The sequence below is a fragment of the Oryctolagus cuniculus genome, chromosome 6, assembly GCF_964237555.1.
Source record: "Oryctolagus cuniculus chromosome 6, mOryCun1.1, whole genome shotgun sequence".
Taxonomy (NCBI): Eukaryota; Metazoa; Chordata; class Mammalia; order Lagomorpha; family Leporidae; genus Oryctolagus; species Oryctolagus cuniculus.
In genome coordinates this window covers 128,863,571-128,880,239 of record NC_091437.1, presented here as the reverse complement: position 1 = coordinate 128,880,239, position 16,669 = coordinate 128,863,571, and the positions used below count along the sequence as shown (strand labels likewise).

General features: G+C 37.7%; 1 protein-coding gene across 29 annotated transcripts in view; it reads right to left on the bottom strand.

Annotated features, from left to right (window-relative positions):
* The window catches only part of RIMS2 (regulating synaptic membrane exocytosis 2), a 701,736-nt gene that overhangs the window by 566,669 nt on the left and 118,398 nt on the right, over window positions 1-16,669 (bottom strand). For 9 of the 29 annotated variants that reach the window (XM_051844705.2, XM_051844697.2, XM_051844708.2 and 6 more), the window contains exons 3-4: window positions 7,161-7,193; window positions 6,689-6,775 (exon numbers count right to left, since the gene is read on the bottom strand). The exons of 16 other annotated variants lie outside the window; for them this stretch is intronic. In XM_051844705.2, coding sequence (XP_051700665.1) covers window positions 6,689-6,775; window positions 7,161-7,193 — 120 coding nt within the window. Of the gene's footprint in view, window positions 1-6,684; window positions 6,776-7,160; window positions 7,194-16,669 lie in introns of all 29 variants that reach the window. 4 more of the 29 variants (XM_070075390.1, XM_070075389.1, XM_070075383.1 and 1 more) reach the window with 3 other exon arrangements.

Sequence of the window (16,669 nt, the reverse complement as noted above, 5' to 3'; positions counted from 1 at the left end):
TGCACAGGCATGAGCTGTGGCAGCTTTCTAGATAGCCCCCTCTCCCAGCTGGTTGCCAGGTGCCACTGTGGGGAAATGGGGAGAGAGAAATGTGCCCTTTTTTTGCTGTTAGGTGGGTACCCTGTCACCCTTAGAGGTCCAGGCCAGACTCAAAGACAGTGTAGTCAACCAGGCTCTCCCTCTGGCAATATCACCAGTGGCACAGGCTGCTGTAGTCTGCCCTCACTCCACTCTCCAAAGCTGGCACTTCCTGTGGCTCTTGGCTGTGGGGATCATGTGTTGTATCCATGTTCATTCCTGCATGTCTGCACGTTTCACGGGGATCCAGTGTCTGTCTTCCTTCTGTAGAATTTTCACTGCAGATGTCTCTCCAACTCTCCCCTGGGAATGCATTTCCTACATTTTTTGCTACTATTTTCCCCTAGCCTAAAGCAGCACTTCCTTTCCCTATTCTACCATCTTGGAATCACTAGCTAGACAGAAGTCAGAATAAGTCACTCTTTGAATTAGGAGGAAATCCTAACTACATAGGAGAATGAGGAAATCCTGGAGGACTGGTAATGTCCAACTTCTTGATCTTTGGTCTAGTATCCAGATACATTCACTGTATGATAATTCAATAAGCCGTATTTTTCAATTTGCACACTTTCATTATATTCACATTTTAATAAAAGAATCTTCACCTAGTAATCTGGGATTTGTAATTTTTATTTATTTATCACTGACTTGAGTCACAGAGCATTCAATGGTTTTTTTTTAAAGATTTATTTATTTACTTGAAAGTCAGAGTTACACAGAGAGAGGAGAGGCAGAGAGAGAGAGAGAGAGAGAGAGAGGTCTTCCATCTGCTGGTTTTATGGTTTTTTTTTAAAGATTTATTTATTTACTTGAAAGTCAGAGTTACACAGAGAGAGGAGAGGCAGAGAGAGAGAGAGAGAGAGAGAGAGGTCTTCCATCTGCTGGTTCACTCCCTAGATGGGCACAACGGATGAAGCTGCACCGATCCAAAGCCAGGAGACAGGAGCCAGGAACTTCTTCTGGATCTCCCATGCGGGTGCAGGGGCCCAAGGACTTGGGCCACCTTCTACTGCTTTCCCAGGCCATAGCAGAGAGCTGAATCAGAAATGGAACAGCCGGGCCTCGAACCTGCACCCATATGGGATGCCAGCGCTTCAAGCCAGGACGTTAACCTGCTGCACAACAGCGCTGGCCCCTTCAATGGAGTTTTAAGATATGTGACAGACGTGCTCAGTTTTAGACTATTAAGACTGAAAGTCTAATGATGTTGGACATAGAAATACATCTCTCTGCAATAACTGCCTCCACCCTTTCATAACTCTGTATCAGTGGCTTTGATTAGATAAACACCAATAAGAAGCACATAGCGGGCTGTCACACAGCAGGTTAAAGCCCTGACTTGAAGCGCCAGCATCCTATATGGGCACCAGTTCAAGTCCTGGCTACTCCTCTTCCAATCCAGCTCTCCTCTATGGCCTGGGATAGCAGTAGAAGATGGTCCAAGTCCTTGGGCCCCTGCACCCGCGTGGGAGACCCAGAAGTTGTTCCTGGCTCCTGGCTCCTGGCTTCGGATCGGCGCAGCTTCATCCGTTGTGCCCATCTAGGGAGTGAACCAGCGGATGGAAGACCTCTCTCTCTCTCTCTCTACTTCTCTCTATAACTCTTTCAAATAAATAAAAAACAAATCTTTAAAAAAAAAATAAGAAGAAGCAGCACATAGCAAGGGCCAGCATTGTGGAATAGTGGGTTAAGCCACCAACTGCAATGGTGGCTTCCCATATTGGTGCTGGTTTGAGTCCTGGGTGCTCCACTTCCTATCTAGCTCCCTGCTAATGCAGCTGGGAAAGCAGAAGGGAAAGGCTCAAATACTTAGGCCCCTCTCTCTCTGTCTCACCCTCTCTCCATGTAATTCTGCCTTTCAAATAAAATAAATACCTCTTTTAAAAAAATGAAGCACATAGCTTTCAACAACCTTTTCATTTCCACTTCCATTAATCTTTAAGACAATGAGAACATTTTGGGGATCCATCTACGCTCCTCTTATGAATTAAAAATAGGCTGTCCATATATTTTAGTACTTCATCTTTGATCCTAGATTCTGCTCTACTGCAAACTAACATGAGTAAATACAGGAAAAGAATCATGTCATACATTCTGTTATCATCAGGTACAAGCAGTCTTTCTAAAACTTTCTAAACAACTCTCTGTGCCTAAACCTACAGATTTAGTCAGCCTGCAGACACATGAGAAAAACTTCCTGGACTCTTGACAGTAAGGACTATAATAAGTCATGTTAACAGATATTAATTCAGTAAATGCTCCAAATTACTGATCCTTAGATCCATGTTCACAACTAAAAAGACACACACAATTTTCCTGTTGAAAATCTGCTCCATCAGGAAACCTTAAACAAATGGGTTTGAAGAATTCTACAGAAGCAAAAATCTTTGGGAAAAACATCTAACCAACAACTCTTAGGTGAAGAAAATAAAAAACCAAAGCATACAGCTTCCACACAAAGACAGAAGATTTATTTTCTGACATCCCTGGTCCTTTTTTAAAAAAGTTGTTTATTCACTGTTAATCTTTTATTGTACTCTGGCATCTCCAATGATCAACTAAAGGTTTCTCAGCATGTTTTCGCGTATGTTCAATGTTAGCACTTCTTAAGCCCCTTTAGTCTTCCACTGCCATCTTCTAAAAGGAAAAAAAATCTCCCTGTAATTCCACTCACAGAACTTAGTATCTGTCCTTAAAATACTAAAAACAGTAAACAGGATACCTCTGTGTTTGAATTTTCATCATGTTATTCTTCCTCACAAAAAGTAGAACCTTGATCCCAATCATTATAGCCATGTCAGCAGAACCAGCAGTACCAGGGATTGGACCAATACTGGAGCTAACTCTGCCAAGTAATTATTCTTTTAGAAAATCTTTTCTTTTTGTATACTTATATTTCCATCTCACTATAAAATTGAGAATTAAAAAGCCAATTAATTGTAGTAGATGTTATTATTATCTAGAGATTGCCTTTCTTCCTGAACAAACAGGAAAACATTTTAGACTTCCTTGCAGTTACATAAGAGCCTGTGACAAGTTTTTGGCAATAAACTGTGAATAAAATTGATCTGCATCACTTCTGTCCTGCGTAATTAAAAATAAGTTTGAATTTTCTATTTTCTTTCTTAAACTGATGCAGCAACCCTGGGAATCTCTATGTGCTAGTGGGCTTACCAACATGATGGTAGCAACCTGGATCCCGGAATCCACTTGGAAGAGAAGCATTCTATATAATCTTATGAATAGGTTTTAAATTTGTGTCCCTAGATTGTGATCTTCACCAGTACTTCTCAGCTTCTTTGCCCTCTTAGGAGGATTAGAAGTTAAGAGGGCACTTGAGTTCAGTATTTCCCTTCTCTCATGCTCTGGCAAGTAGTTTCTCTTAAAGCAGGGAGGAGATCAGAAAGTTCTGAGAATATTGCAGAATGATAAATCTTCCCCTGGTTACTTTAAAATCGTCAGTCTCCCTCCACCTTCTGAAAGCATGAGGGAATTTTTCTCTGATTTGTACTTTGAGACCTGATAGAGCTCCTGAGGTTAAAACTCAGGAAGTTGTGGTTTCTGCCCTAGGCAGAAAATTTTAACTTTTGAGTTAGTCCACACTCAGTTCCCAACAGTTCCTCAATTATAGTTGAAGTTTTCCTACAGATCCTAATCCTAATGGTCTCTGCTTCTAGCAAGCTGTGATTCTTTGTATTTTCTTATTTCTCTTTTACTAGACCCTTAATTTGTCTTATGTTCTCAATTTTATGATAGCTGTAAGAAGAGTTGCTGACACTCAGTTTGTTCAGCTTTTTTCTTGTGTGGATTGATAGCACAACTTCTAAGCTCTGTATATATCAAAGTGTTAAGAAGTTCCTACAATGCTATTTTTAATTACTTATCAACGGGTTTTTTCCCACTTGACTGTGATTTTTTTTAAAGAAATAGTTATTTTTTAAGTTACTTATTTGAAAGGCAGAGTGACAGAGAGAGAAGGATAGACACAAAGAGATTTTCAATCCCCTGATTCACTCTGCAAATGCCCACAACAGCCAGGGCTGGACCAGACAAAAGTCAGGAGCCCAGAACTCCATTTGAGTCTCCCACATCAATGGCAGGGATGAAAGTAGTTGGGCCTCCTGCCTTCCCAGGCACATTACCAGGAGGCTGAATTAGAAGTGAAATAGCTATGACTGGAGCCAACACTCCCATATGGGATGCATACATCCCAAATAATCTAACCCATTGCACCACAATACTCACCCTAGCTGTGAACTGTTTGAGAGCAGAAATCACAGTCCTTTTATCCCAGGATTCCTAGGACCCAGCACAGTATGAGAACTCTTTAATACTCAATCATGGATCTTCATCACATTGTCTGCTCCTCGTCACACATACACTCCTCTAGTTTATCTATTTTTCTAGCTATATATATCATGCTGACCACTCCCAAAGGTGCATCTCCAGATAGTTCACATTTCTCCTACAATGCTGGCTAATTTATAGGCAGCTTAAATTTCAAAAATTCAAAACTTAAGTTGTTCATCCCCCTCTTTTCTTGTTCATATTTAATGACATATTTGATCACCACCCAATTACTTTTTCTAACCAGAAACCTGGAAATTGATTGTGGTACTTTTTTCTTCCAAATCTACTCCACTGACAAATCATACCATTTCAATCTCCAAACCTACCCCCAATCCACATATCTCCATTGTCACTATAATCAACCTGGTCTGAATTATCATGATGATTAGAAGAGTCTCCCACATAAGCCTCTTCAATGCTCTCTCCACTTCTATCCTCATTCACTTTCATCTTGTGGAGCATCCAGACTACTCTTTATACACAAGTTAAATCATGTCACTTCCATTTTTAAAACTGTTCAATACCTTCCTTTCATTATGAGACTCAGACTTCAATTTGTCACGCTCTATTTAAAGAAAATTACTTCATCTGAGTTCCACCCCTGGAACTTCATTCCCTGCCACACTCCCTCTTCACTATACTACTACACAGTGGCCTTCATTGCAACATAAAGACTTTCACATATGATGTTTCCTAACCTTAAAACACTCTTACCTTTAACCTTTTATTCCTATTAAAGACCTCACAATCAAAGAGGATTACTATATTAACTGGTTATCTGATTCCAATGATTCAAATTTTAGATTCAAAGTAGATCCCAGTTAAAAATAAGAGTAGAAATGAGAGAGGGAGGAGATGTACAGTTCGGTACACATTCCCACAGACTTACACCTAAGGGTAAAGCTAAAAACTTGCCATCGGACTCCAAATCCCATTAAGTTGGCAGGTACTAATGTCATCATACTAGTTAAAGTGATCATTTTAACTGCATAATGGATCATAAAGACAGGAATAAGTGTCAAAGGGATCTCATAAATAAGACCAAATGTCTGCTAATAACAATAGACAGAATTAAAAAGGACAGAATGATCCATCATGGGAAGGAGGCCACACAGCAGACTTCATGGAATGACAAATGCCCTAAACAGCACTCTGGCCTCAGAATCAGACCTTAAGGCATTCTGATCTAGCTAAAAAGCGCATGAGAGAATTTCAGGCATGGAAAGCCAAGACACTGTGGCAAAAAAAAAAAAAATAAATAAATAAATAAAAATAAAAATAATTCGCCTACAGGAAAGATCTCTGTGAGTGAGATCGAAGTGGAAACAAGGGACTATCAAAGAAGTAGGTACCTTTCTCCGAAGGAAGAAGAGAACTTCCACTTTGATTATGGCCCTGTCTAAATACTGACAAAGTTTATGGACTCAAAAGGCTTCCACAGCCGTGGCAGCTCATGACAGGAGACTTGGGTGATCACTGACATCATAAATAAAGAGTGTCAATTGTTAAATCAACAGGAGTCACTGTGCACTTGCTCCCCATGTAGGACATCTGTCCTTAATGAGTTGTACTATGAGAATTAATGGTAAAACTTGTCATCAAACCGTACTTTATACTTTGTGTGTCTGTGTGGGTGCAAACTGTTGAAGTCTTTACTTAGTATAGAGTTGGTCTTCTGTATATAAAGATAATTAAAAATGAATCTTAATGAAGAATGGAATGGGAGAGGGAGTAGGAGGTGGGACGGGAGTGGGAGTGGGAGGGTGGGTATGCGGTGAATAACCGCTATATTCCAAAAGCTGTACCTATGAAATTTATATTTATTAAATAAAAACTTTCTTATAAAAAAAAAACCTTGAAGTATTTAGGCTTTCAGAATTATAATTAAAAAATTCCAAAACTATTTGACCAAAGATTGAATTTAGGGATTAACACCTCTTAATGTTCTCTGGAACTACTATCAAAAAAACACACTCTATAAAATACTCCCATTATTACAGAAATATTTTATTGGATAAATAAGATTTATTTATATTAAAATTGGAGGGAGAACTACCTCTTCTTTTCTGCTATAGCATAAAAATCCTTGTTTTCTGTTTAGATTTTCATGGGACAATTAAAGTTAAAAAATACCAAACTCTGACCTAACTAGTTTCCTTTCTGAGGGCATGCTATTCCAAGGGCAGTATTTTAATACGTACTTCTCAGTATGCTATACTATCAGAGATAATATTTAGTCTATATAGATCAGCTTACTTACGTCTGGGGCTCCTTTTCATTTTGTTGTTTTTGCTGGGGCTGAAGAACGTTATTTACCAGTTCAGTGATCCCACTAAAGGGAAACCACCTGTTTAAATAAGCAAATAATGTGACTGAATAACCAAATGAATAACAATGTAGATTCAATGTTTTCTTATCATAATAAAAATACACAGGCACAAAAGCTACAGCCAATGGAAACGTGAGCTCCAATTCCAGGCAGTAAGAATCTAGAGAACTCAAGTTAGAACACTTAACCAGTCCACAAGCAGGCAGCAAAAAACTACATCCAATCACTATGTGGATGAAGTAAGAAGCTGCAGGCAGCTCTTACAAGCCAGAGAGTCAGAAAGCAGAAGACACACTAGCTGCAGCCTATCCAGTATTAGTGTACGCTAATACCATCAAAGGTGCAGAGAGCAGAATGTGGCAGTACAGAAGTCAAGCCTACTGCACTCAATACATTTACTTACTGTGTCGGTTGTGGTTTGTGTTCTTCTTTGACCCTAAAAAGATAAGTTTGCACAACTGAGGGCACTGTTCTAGGAAGAAACCTCTATCTACAGATTTGTGGTCATATAAAATGTGCATGAAAATGAGGATTATTACATTAAAAAGCTTAGTGCATCATCATATGTTGGAATTACACATTTCAATCAATTGTGTACAAAAATTGTACTTCTATTTCAAACCCATGATTTAGACCTACAACTTTCTGCATATTTTCATTGATATAAAAGTTCTTAAAATAATTATTTTAAAGTGCCATATGAAAGTTTTATTTAGTGAAATTGAAAATATATAGATTTCCTTCTTTTAAATTACTTCCTTATTATAAATTGAAAAAAGGCATAAGTATTTTAAATAAAACATGGGATTTTACAAATATATTCTTAAAGCCTTACCAATGAATTTCTTTTTTTTTTTTTTTAGAGCGTCACTGATGCTTTATTTACATGTATCACTATCTCTTACAAACTAGATTATGGTTTTAAATGGAATACACAAGGCAATATCTACAAACACCACTGAAAGTAAGTACTGCATTGCTAACTCATCTGAAAAAGGGAAGATTCACAAATCAAACTGGTTTTGATCTTTGAGAAGAAAGGTAGTGGAGTTATTAACTTGTGGCTACAGATGATTAACCAATGAATTTCTTTACACTTAAAGGAGCAAGTAAAGGAACTAGGGCTACTTAGCAAATCTATCTAAAAATAGTTGCTAAAATAACTGTGCATTAAAGACATTCACAAATTAAATTATTCATACAACTATACCAGAATGAAAACAAATTTAAATAAATACTATTAAATAACTATGATCAAGTCAGTGTTTCCCTTTCATTTCTGCTGAGCTCAACACAGTCTTGTCCAAAATCATGTACAGAAATAAATCCTACTCCCTAATTCATGTTAATTTGTATATTATCAAAATCTATGTGTTCATGAGCAGAAACTGATTTGGAAATAGTCAAATCATGGTGGATATGATGTGTTTAGTAGGCACAACTAACTAAAAGAAACTCGCACCTTATTTGGCACTCTAAGTGAGACATTCTTAGGATTTGTATTATTCACTTATTGTTATGTTCCTTTATTAAAATTAAATTATTTGTTCTGCAGACCTACTAGTGTACATTGCTTTCACAGTATTCAAATTAAAAGGAGACAAAGCCAATATAAAGCACTGAATATCAAAACAAAATACAACTGCATATTCAAGACTTGGAGAAACACCATACACAAGAGTAGCAAAGACTTCTGAAATGTTGCATCCCACAGTTTGCACAGGACAGACCTGATCTGTAAACTTACAATCAGTTAATTAGTTTTTATTTTCTTGAAGGAGACCTAAGAATTGGTAACTGAAATTTACCTAAACCTAAGTCTTTCACTGGGAAGTTACCTCAACACAATAAATTAAATTCTATCTAGGTCAAATTTATTTTCTTTCACAGTTTGTTCCTTTATTTAGAGATCTAAACAATAAATGAAAAGACATACCTACACACACTTTCTGTTTAAGTGAATAAGTATAACTGGTAACTATGAATCTCTATGTTAACTATGAAAGAATATCCTGTGCTCTCTTATATAAACTTCAGAGTGTAAAAATTTTATCCTAGAGGTAAAGGTACATAATTCAGTATTTAAATATAGACATAAACAGATCAATATTTAAATGATATTTATTAACACCAAATATATAAACAACCAAACACAGCTAACTATAATGACAGCAGATTCTACCTAGAAAACTTATAAGTCAGGGCCCGGCACTGTGGTGCAGTGGGTTAAAGCCCTGGCCTGAAGCGCCAGCATCCCATATGGGCACTGGCTTCTCTTCTTCCCATCCAGCTCTCTGCTATGGCCTGGGAAAGCAGTAGAAGACAGACCAACTCCTTGGGCCCCTGCACCCACGTGGGAGACCAGAAAGAATCTCCTGGCTCCTGGCTTCCGATCGGCACAGCTCTGGCTGTTGCGGCCAATTGGGGAGTGAACCAGCTGATGGAAGACCTCTCTCTCTGTCTCTACCACTCTGTAACTCTGTCTTTCAAATAAATAAAATAAATCTTAAAAAAAAAAGAAAACTTATAAGTCTACTTCATTGAGAATATGATTAAAATATTGTTTTAGATCAAGGTCACAAATAGAAAAATGATAAATTGCCATATTGGCTCAACAAAACTGCTCTTCACCAAGATATATGTATTTTTTAAATATATTGAAATGAGTATGTAAATGAGAATACCTATGTTTAAAAAATACATTTATTAAAGAAATTCTAAGTGATAGCCTGCAAGGAATCATGTGACAAAAGTCTGTATCATAAATACACTTATGTTAATCTGCAAGTCAGTTTCCAATTTCAAAAATCTTTATTTGAAAAAAACAAAATTTTATTTGAAAAATAAAAAATCTTTATTTGAAAAAAATTTAATAAAAATGTAAATTTTTAAAACAAGAATTATGCACAAGCTTTAGAAAATATATATGAAATATGCAAACACTTGCATCATCTTTCCTAATAAAATGCATATTTTATTTGCATATTTACTATCACATAAATATTTACAATGTCTAGATATAATCAAGACTAAAATTTTCCTTCACTTTTTTGCCCATGTTTTGGATAAAATTAAAATTTAGATAGAGATAAAATATTAAGAATTGGTAATATTAAAAGCAATTATATCACATATTTCTCCAACAGTATGCAAACATGATAAACAAGGAACTCCTATGTTCTCGCATTCCATAAAGTTTATGAGGGACTACTGGTTTGAGGCAGACATATAAACAGCTTGGGAATTGTGAAACTGAGCCTCATAGTAAGAAAAAAATTTAAACTGAAAATCAACAACTCTTCTTAAAAATAATTAAGATGATTATGGTCACAGACAAAGTGCTGTCATAAAAACTAAACAGCCAAATGAGTGAATACAGAGTATCACAACTTACCAGGAGCAGAAGCCCACAGTGGGAGCCAGTATCTGCACAACCATTTTACACGGTATCTGCTGGAGGCTCAGCATGGACCACCTTCTAAGTTTAAAACTCCAAATCTTAGGTATCAGTTTTAGGGGCACCTCACTTCCATTACATTTTACTTTCAGGAGCCCTACCAGGTTCTCTTGGGGAATATCCATAAAAATTCCCTCCTACATCCAGGAGGAAGGTGGAAAAGTAACCATTTTGAAAGTTACCCAGAACTCTCTGTTCTTAACAAGATCTGCCCTCAAGGAAAACTATTTTACCAAAAACAAATCACCTGAGCTTTTATCAAAACCTAACAGGGTTGGCAAAGGCAGATACCCAACTTCACTCTCCTCCAGTCTTCAAAGTGGAGGACTGAAAATAACCAACTCCTGTCCCTCTGGACTGTGTTATTAAGTTCAGGGAAATACCCAAGACTGAGGCCTAATTTTGCACCATGGAAGGGTTTGCCTCAATCCACACCTGCCACCAATCAGTATAGTTCTTATATAATACAACAGGGGAAACAACCAAGAACTGCAAGCCTCAGACACTATCTACAGAAGGGGTCTAAGGGAACACAAAACAGAAAGGGAGACAAAGTGCCAATAAAGCTTAGTTTTAGGCACCATAGTACACTAAATAGTAAACACAACCTAACTCCAGGTAAATACAAACCTCACACAAAAGGTCTATCAATCTCAGTTCCTTTTACTCAATAAACCACTTCCAGTTTTCAGTAAAAATTACAGGGCATTCTAAAGGCCAAGAAAAAACAGTCTAAAGAGACAAAGCAGGCATCAAACATGGGTCAGACAGGGCAGAGATTTTAGAACTGTTAGATCGGCAAAATGACTATAATTAATAGGTTAATATGCTCAGGGCTCTGATACAAACTAAATGGACAACATAATAAAATAGATGAGTAGTATGAATACTGAGAGGCAAACTCTAACTCTGAAAAAGAAATGTTAATAATCAAAAAACAATGTAACAAATTAAGAATATGTTTTGTGTTGTTTTAAAAGGTTTATCTATGTATTTGAAAGTCAGAGTTTCAGAGAGAGAGATCTTAATCCACTGGTTCACTTTCACACTGGTCACAACAGCCAGTGCTGGGCCAGGCTGAAGCCAGGAACTTCATCTGGGTCTCTCATATGGGTAGCAGGAGGCCAAACATTTGAGCTATTTTCCACTGCTTTCCCCAGGCCATTAGCAGGGAGCTGGACTAGAAGTAGAGCAGGTGGGACATAAACTGGTGCCCATATGGGATGCCAGGTCACAGGCAGCAGCTTTACCCACTACACCACATCACTGGGCCCTAAGAATATCTTTGAGCCAGGTTGGGGGATAGGTTAGCTGGTATTGTGGCACATTGAGTTAAACTAATGCATGTGACACCAGCATCACATACCAAAGTGCCACTTGGAGTCCTGGCTACTTTACTTCCTACCCAGCTTCCTGTTAATGCAGGTAGGAAGGCAGCAGATGATGGCCCAAGTACATGGGCCCCTGCCAACCACATGGGAGACCAGAATGGAGTTCCTGGCTAATGGCCTCAGCCTGGCCTAGCCCTGGATGTTGCAGTCATTTCAAAAAGTGAACCAGCAGGTGAAAGATATCTCCCCCCCATCCCCAAAACCCACCTCTCCCTCTTTTTCTCTCTCCTTCTCATTCTCCCTCTCTGAAACTCTGCATTTCAAACAAATAACTCTTATATTTGTTTGAAGGACTTATCAGTAGACTACACAGGCAAAGGAAAGAATCACGAAGCATGAAGAAGAAAATGAAGCAAACCCATTTAAGGTAACTACAGAAAAAAAAAGTAATGTCCAAGAATAAACTTAACCAAAGGGGTCAAAGATTTCTACAATGAAAACTCTGAAATATTGATCACAGAAATTGAACACACACAAAAAAATGAAAATACATCCCATGTTTATGTACTGAAATAATAAATATTGTTATAATACCTATACTACCCAAAACAACCTACAAATTCAATGCAATACCTATGCAAATATGAATGGCTTTCTTCACGGCACAGAACCACACAGAACCACAAAAAATCCTGAATAGCCAAAGCAATCTTGAACAAAAAGAACAAAGGAAGCATATTCCCTCACTTCAAAATAAAGTGTAGCTACAATAATCAAAGGAGCATGCTACTGGCATAAAAACAGACACATAGAACAACTGAGTGAAATAGAGCGCCTAAAAGTAATCCCACACATCAAGAGACAACAACACTTGAACAAAGATGTACAAACATATGATATTGAAAGGACAGAAACTTGAATATCCCAATGCAGAATGATGAAATAGACTCATTCTCACTCATCAAGTATCAAAAGCAACTCAAAATGAACTACAGAGCCAAATCTAAGAACTGAAATCATGAAACTAGTGTAAGAAAACACAGTTGAAATGCTTCTGAACATTGGAAGGAGAAAGGATTTTGGGAACAGATCACAAAGATCAGGAAACAAAAACAAAAAGAGACAAATGGGATTGCAACAAACTAAAAAGCTTCTATATAGCAAAGGAAACAATCAACAGAGTCAAGAGACAAAGTGTAGAATGAAGGAAAATATTTGCCAAGTATATACCTGATAAGATGTTAATAATCAGTATATATAAGGAAGTCAAAAAACTCTACTAAGAGACTATTGGTACTCATAGAAGAGTTTGCTAAAGTAGCAGGATATAAAATCAATGCACAAAATCAACAGCATTTGTATACATAGGCAATGCCATGGCTGAGAAAGAACTGCTAAGATGAATCCCATTCGCAATAGCTACAAAACAATCAAATACGTTGGAATAAACTTAACCAAGGACGTCAGAGATCTCTACGATGAGAATTACAAAATCTTAAAGAAAGAAGTAGAAGAGGATACCAAAAAATGGAAAAATCTTCCATGTTCATGGATTGGAAGAATCAATATCATCAAAAGGTCCATTCTACCAAAATCAATGTATAGATTCAATGCAATACCATTCAAAATAGCAATGACATCCTTCTCATATCTGGAAAAAATGATGCAAAAATTCATATGGAGACACAGGAGACCTCGAATAGCCAAAGCAATCTTGTACAACAAAAACAAAGCCGGAGGCATCACAATGCCAGATTTCAGGACATACTACAGGGCAGTTATAATCAAAACAGCATGGTACTGGTACAGAAACAAATGGACAGACCAATGCAACAGAACAGAAATCCCAGAAATCAACCCAAACATCTACAGCCAACTTATATTTGATTAAGGATCTAAAACCAATTCCTGGAGCAAGGACAGTCTATTCAATAAATGGTGCTGGGAAACCTGGATTTCCACATGCAAAAGCATGAAGCAAGACTACCACCTTACACCTTACACCTTACACCTTACACAAAAATCCACTCAACATGGATTAAAGATCTAAATCTACAACCCAACACCATCAAATTATTAGAGAACATCGGAGAAACCCTGCAAGATATAGGCACAGAAAGACTTCTTGGAAAAGACCCCAGAGACATAGGCAGTTAAAGCCAAAATTAACAACTGGGATTACATCAAATTAAGAAATTTCTGTACTGCAGAGGAAACAGTCAGGAAAGTGAAGAGGCAACCAACAGAATGGGAAAAATATTCGCAAATTATGCAACCGATAAAGGGTTAATAACTAGAATCTACTAAGAGATCAAGAAACTCCACAACAACAAAACAAACAACCCAATTAAGAGCTGGGTCAAGGACCTAAATAGACATTTTTCAAAAAAGGAAATCCAAATGGCCAACAGACACATGAAAGAGTGTTCAGGATCACTAGCCATCAGGGAAATGCAAATCAAAACCACAAGGAGGTTTCGCTTACATACAGAATCTACCAACAACAGATGCTGGCAAGGATGTGGGGAAAAAGGGACACTAACCCACTGTTGGTGGGAATGCAAACTGGTAAAGCCACTGCAGAAGTCAGTTTGGAGATTGCTCAGAAACCTGGATATAACCCTACCATACAACCCAGACATGTCACTCCTTGGAATTTACCAGAGGAAATTAAATTGGCAAATAGAAGAGCTGTATGCACCTCAATGTCTATTGCAGCTCAATTCACAATAGCTAAGACATGGAATCAACCTAAATGCCCATCAACGAGGACTGGATAAAGAAATTATGGGATATGTACTCTATAGAATACTATACAGCAGTATATATATATATATATATATATATGGACAAATATCATATGTTCTCCCTGATCAGTGACAACTAACTGAGCACAAAAAAGGAAACCTGTTGAAGTAAAACGGACACTATGTGAAACAATGACTTGATCAGCCCTTGTCCTGACTGTTGATGTACAACTTAATACTTTATCCCATTTAGTATTTTTTGTTCTTATTGGTTGAACTCTGTAATTAACACACGATTATTCTTAGGTGTTTAAATTTAACTGAAAAGTAATCTCTGTTAAATATAAGAGCGGGAATAAGAGAGGAAGGAGATGTACAATTTGGAAAAAGCTCAAGCTGACTTGCCCCAAATGGTAGAGTTAGAAACATACCAGGGGATTCCAATTCAATCCCATCAAGGTGGCATGTACCAGTGCCATCTCACTGGTCCAAATGATAGGTCTAAGAGTCAAAGGGATCACATAAACAAGACTAGTGTCTGCTAAAACTAACTGATAGAATTAAAAAGGAGAGAACAATCCAACATGGGAAGCAGGATACACAGCAGACCCATAGAATGGCAGATGTCCTAAACAGCACTCTGGCCTCAGAATCACCCTTAAGGCATTCAGATATGGCTAAAAAGCCCATGAGAGTATTTTAGGCATGGAAAGCTAAGACACTGTGAAAAAAAATGACCTAAATGAAAGATCTCTATGAGTGAGATCCCAGCAGAAAGAACGGGCCATCAAAGAAGGAGGTACCTTTCTCTGAAGGGAGGAGAGTACTTCCACTTTGACTATGGCCTTGTCTAAATAAGGTCAGAGTTTGTGGACTCCACAGGGTTCCATAGCCTTGGCAGCACATGACAAGAGCCTCAAGTGATTACTGATGTCATAAATAAGCGTGTCAAATTGTTAAATCAACAACAGGAGTCACTGTGCACTTACTCCTCATGTAGGACCTCTGTCCTTAATGTGTTGTACTATGTGAATTAATGGTAAAACTACTACTAAAACAGTACTCTATCTTTGTGTGGCTGTGTGGGTGCAAACTTTTGAAATCTTTACTTAATAAATACTAAGTAGATCTTCTTTATATAAATATAATTGAAAATGAATCTTGATGAAGAATGGGATGGGAGAGGGAGTAGAAGAGGGGATGCTTGTGGGTGGGAAGGAGGAGGTTATGGGGGGAAAAGCTGCTACAAAAGTTGTACTTTGGATACTTGTATTTATTAAAAAAAGTTAAAAAGTTAAAAAAAGGTAGGTACAATATGGTATGTATCCCATCCATATATATAATTTTATGTGTCAAATTTAAAATATTAAGATTTTTAAATACATAAACTCACTATTACAGTGGACTCTTCACACCTCTATCAATAATTAACAGATACAGTAGGGGAAAGCTCAATAAAAATAGAGTTGAACTGAACAGTACTATCAATAAAATGGATCTAATTAGTATCCTACAATATTGGATGCAACAACAGAACGCACATTCATCTCAGGCTCACATGGAACATCCACCAAGATAAGAACATGCTGAACCAGAAAACAGATTTTTGTTTGATAGGCAGAGTTAGACAGAGAGAGAGAGACAGAGAGAAAGGTCTTCCTTTCCGTTGGTTCACCCCCCAGATGGCCGCTACAGCCAGCACACTGCACCAATCCGAAGCCAGGAGCCAGGTGCCTCCCCCTGGTCTCCCATGCGGGTGCAGGGCCCAAGCACCTGGGCCATCCTCCACTGCCTTCCCGGGCCACAGCAGAGAACTAGACTGGAAGAAGAGCAACCAGGACAGAATCCGGCGCCCCAACCGGGACTAGAACCCGGGGTGCCGGTGCCGCAGCAGAGAATTAGCCTAGTGAGCCACGGCAACGGCCTGAGAAAACACATTTTAATAAATTTAAGTAAATACAAATTATACGACATATGCTCTGATACAATGGAATTAAATTAAAAAATCAATAATAGAACTAAAGCAGAGAATTCCAAAATATCTGGAGATTAAACAATACACTTTTAAACAATACGTGGGTCAAACACATCTCAAAAGAAATTGAAAATAATCTGAACTCATGAAAAATATAGCTTATCAAAATACGTGATATGTAGCTAAATCAGGACTCAATGGAAATTCCTTTCATTTAAGGCATATAATACAAAACAGATCTAAAAATCAATAAATTCAGTTTCTTAGTAAACTAGAAAATGAATAACAAACTTAGGTGAGTAAAAGAAAATAAATATTAGAGATGAAATCAGGGGCTAGCACTGTGGTATAGTAGGCTAAGCCTCCACCTGTGGCATCGACATTCCATCTGGGAGCCAGTTC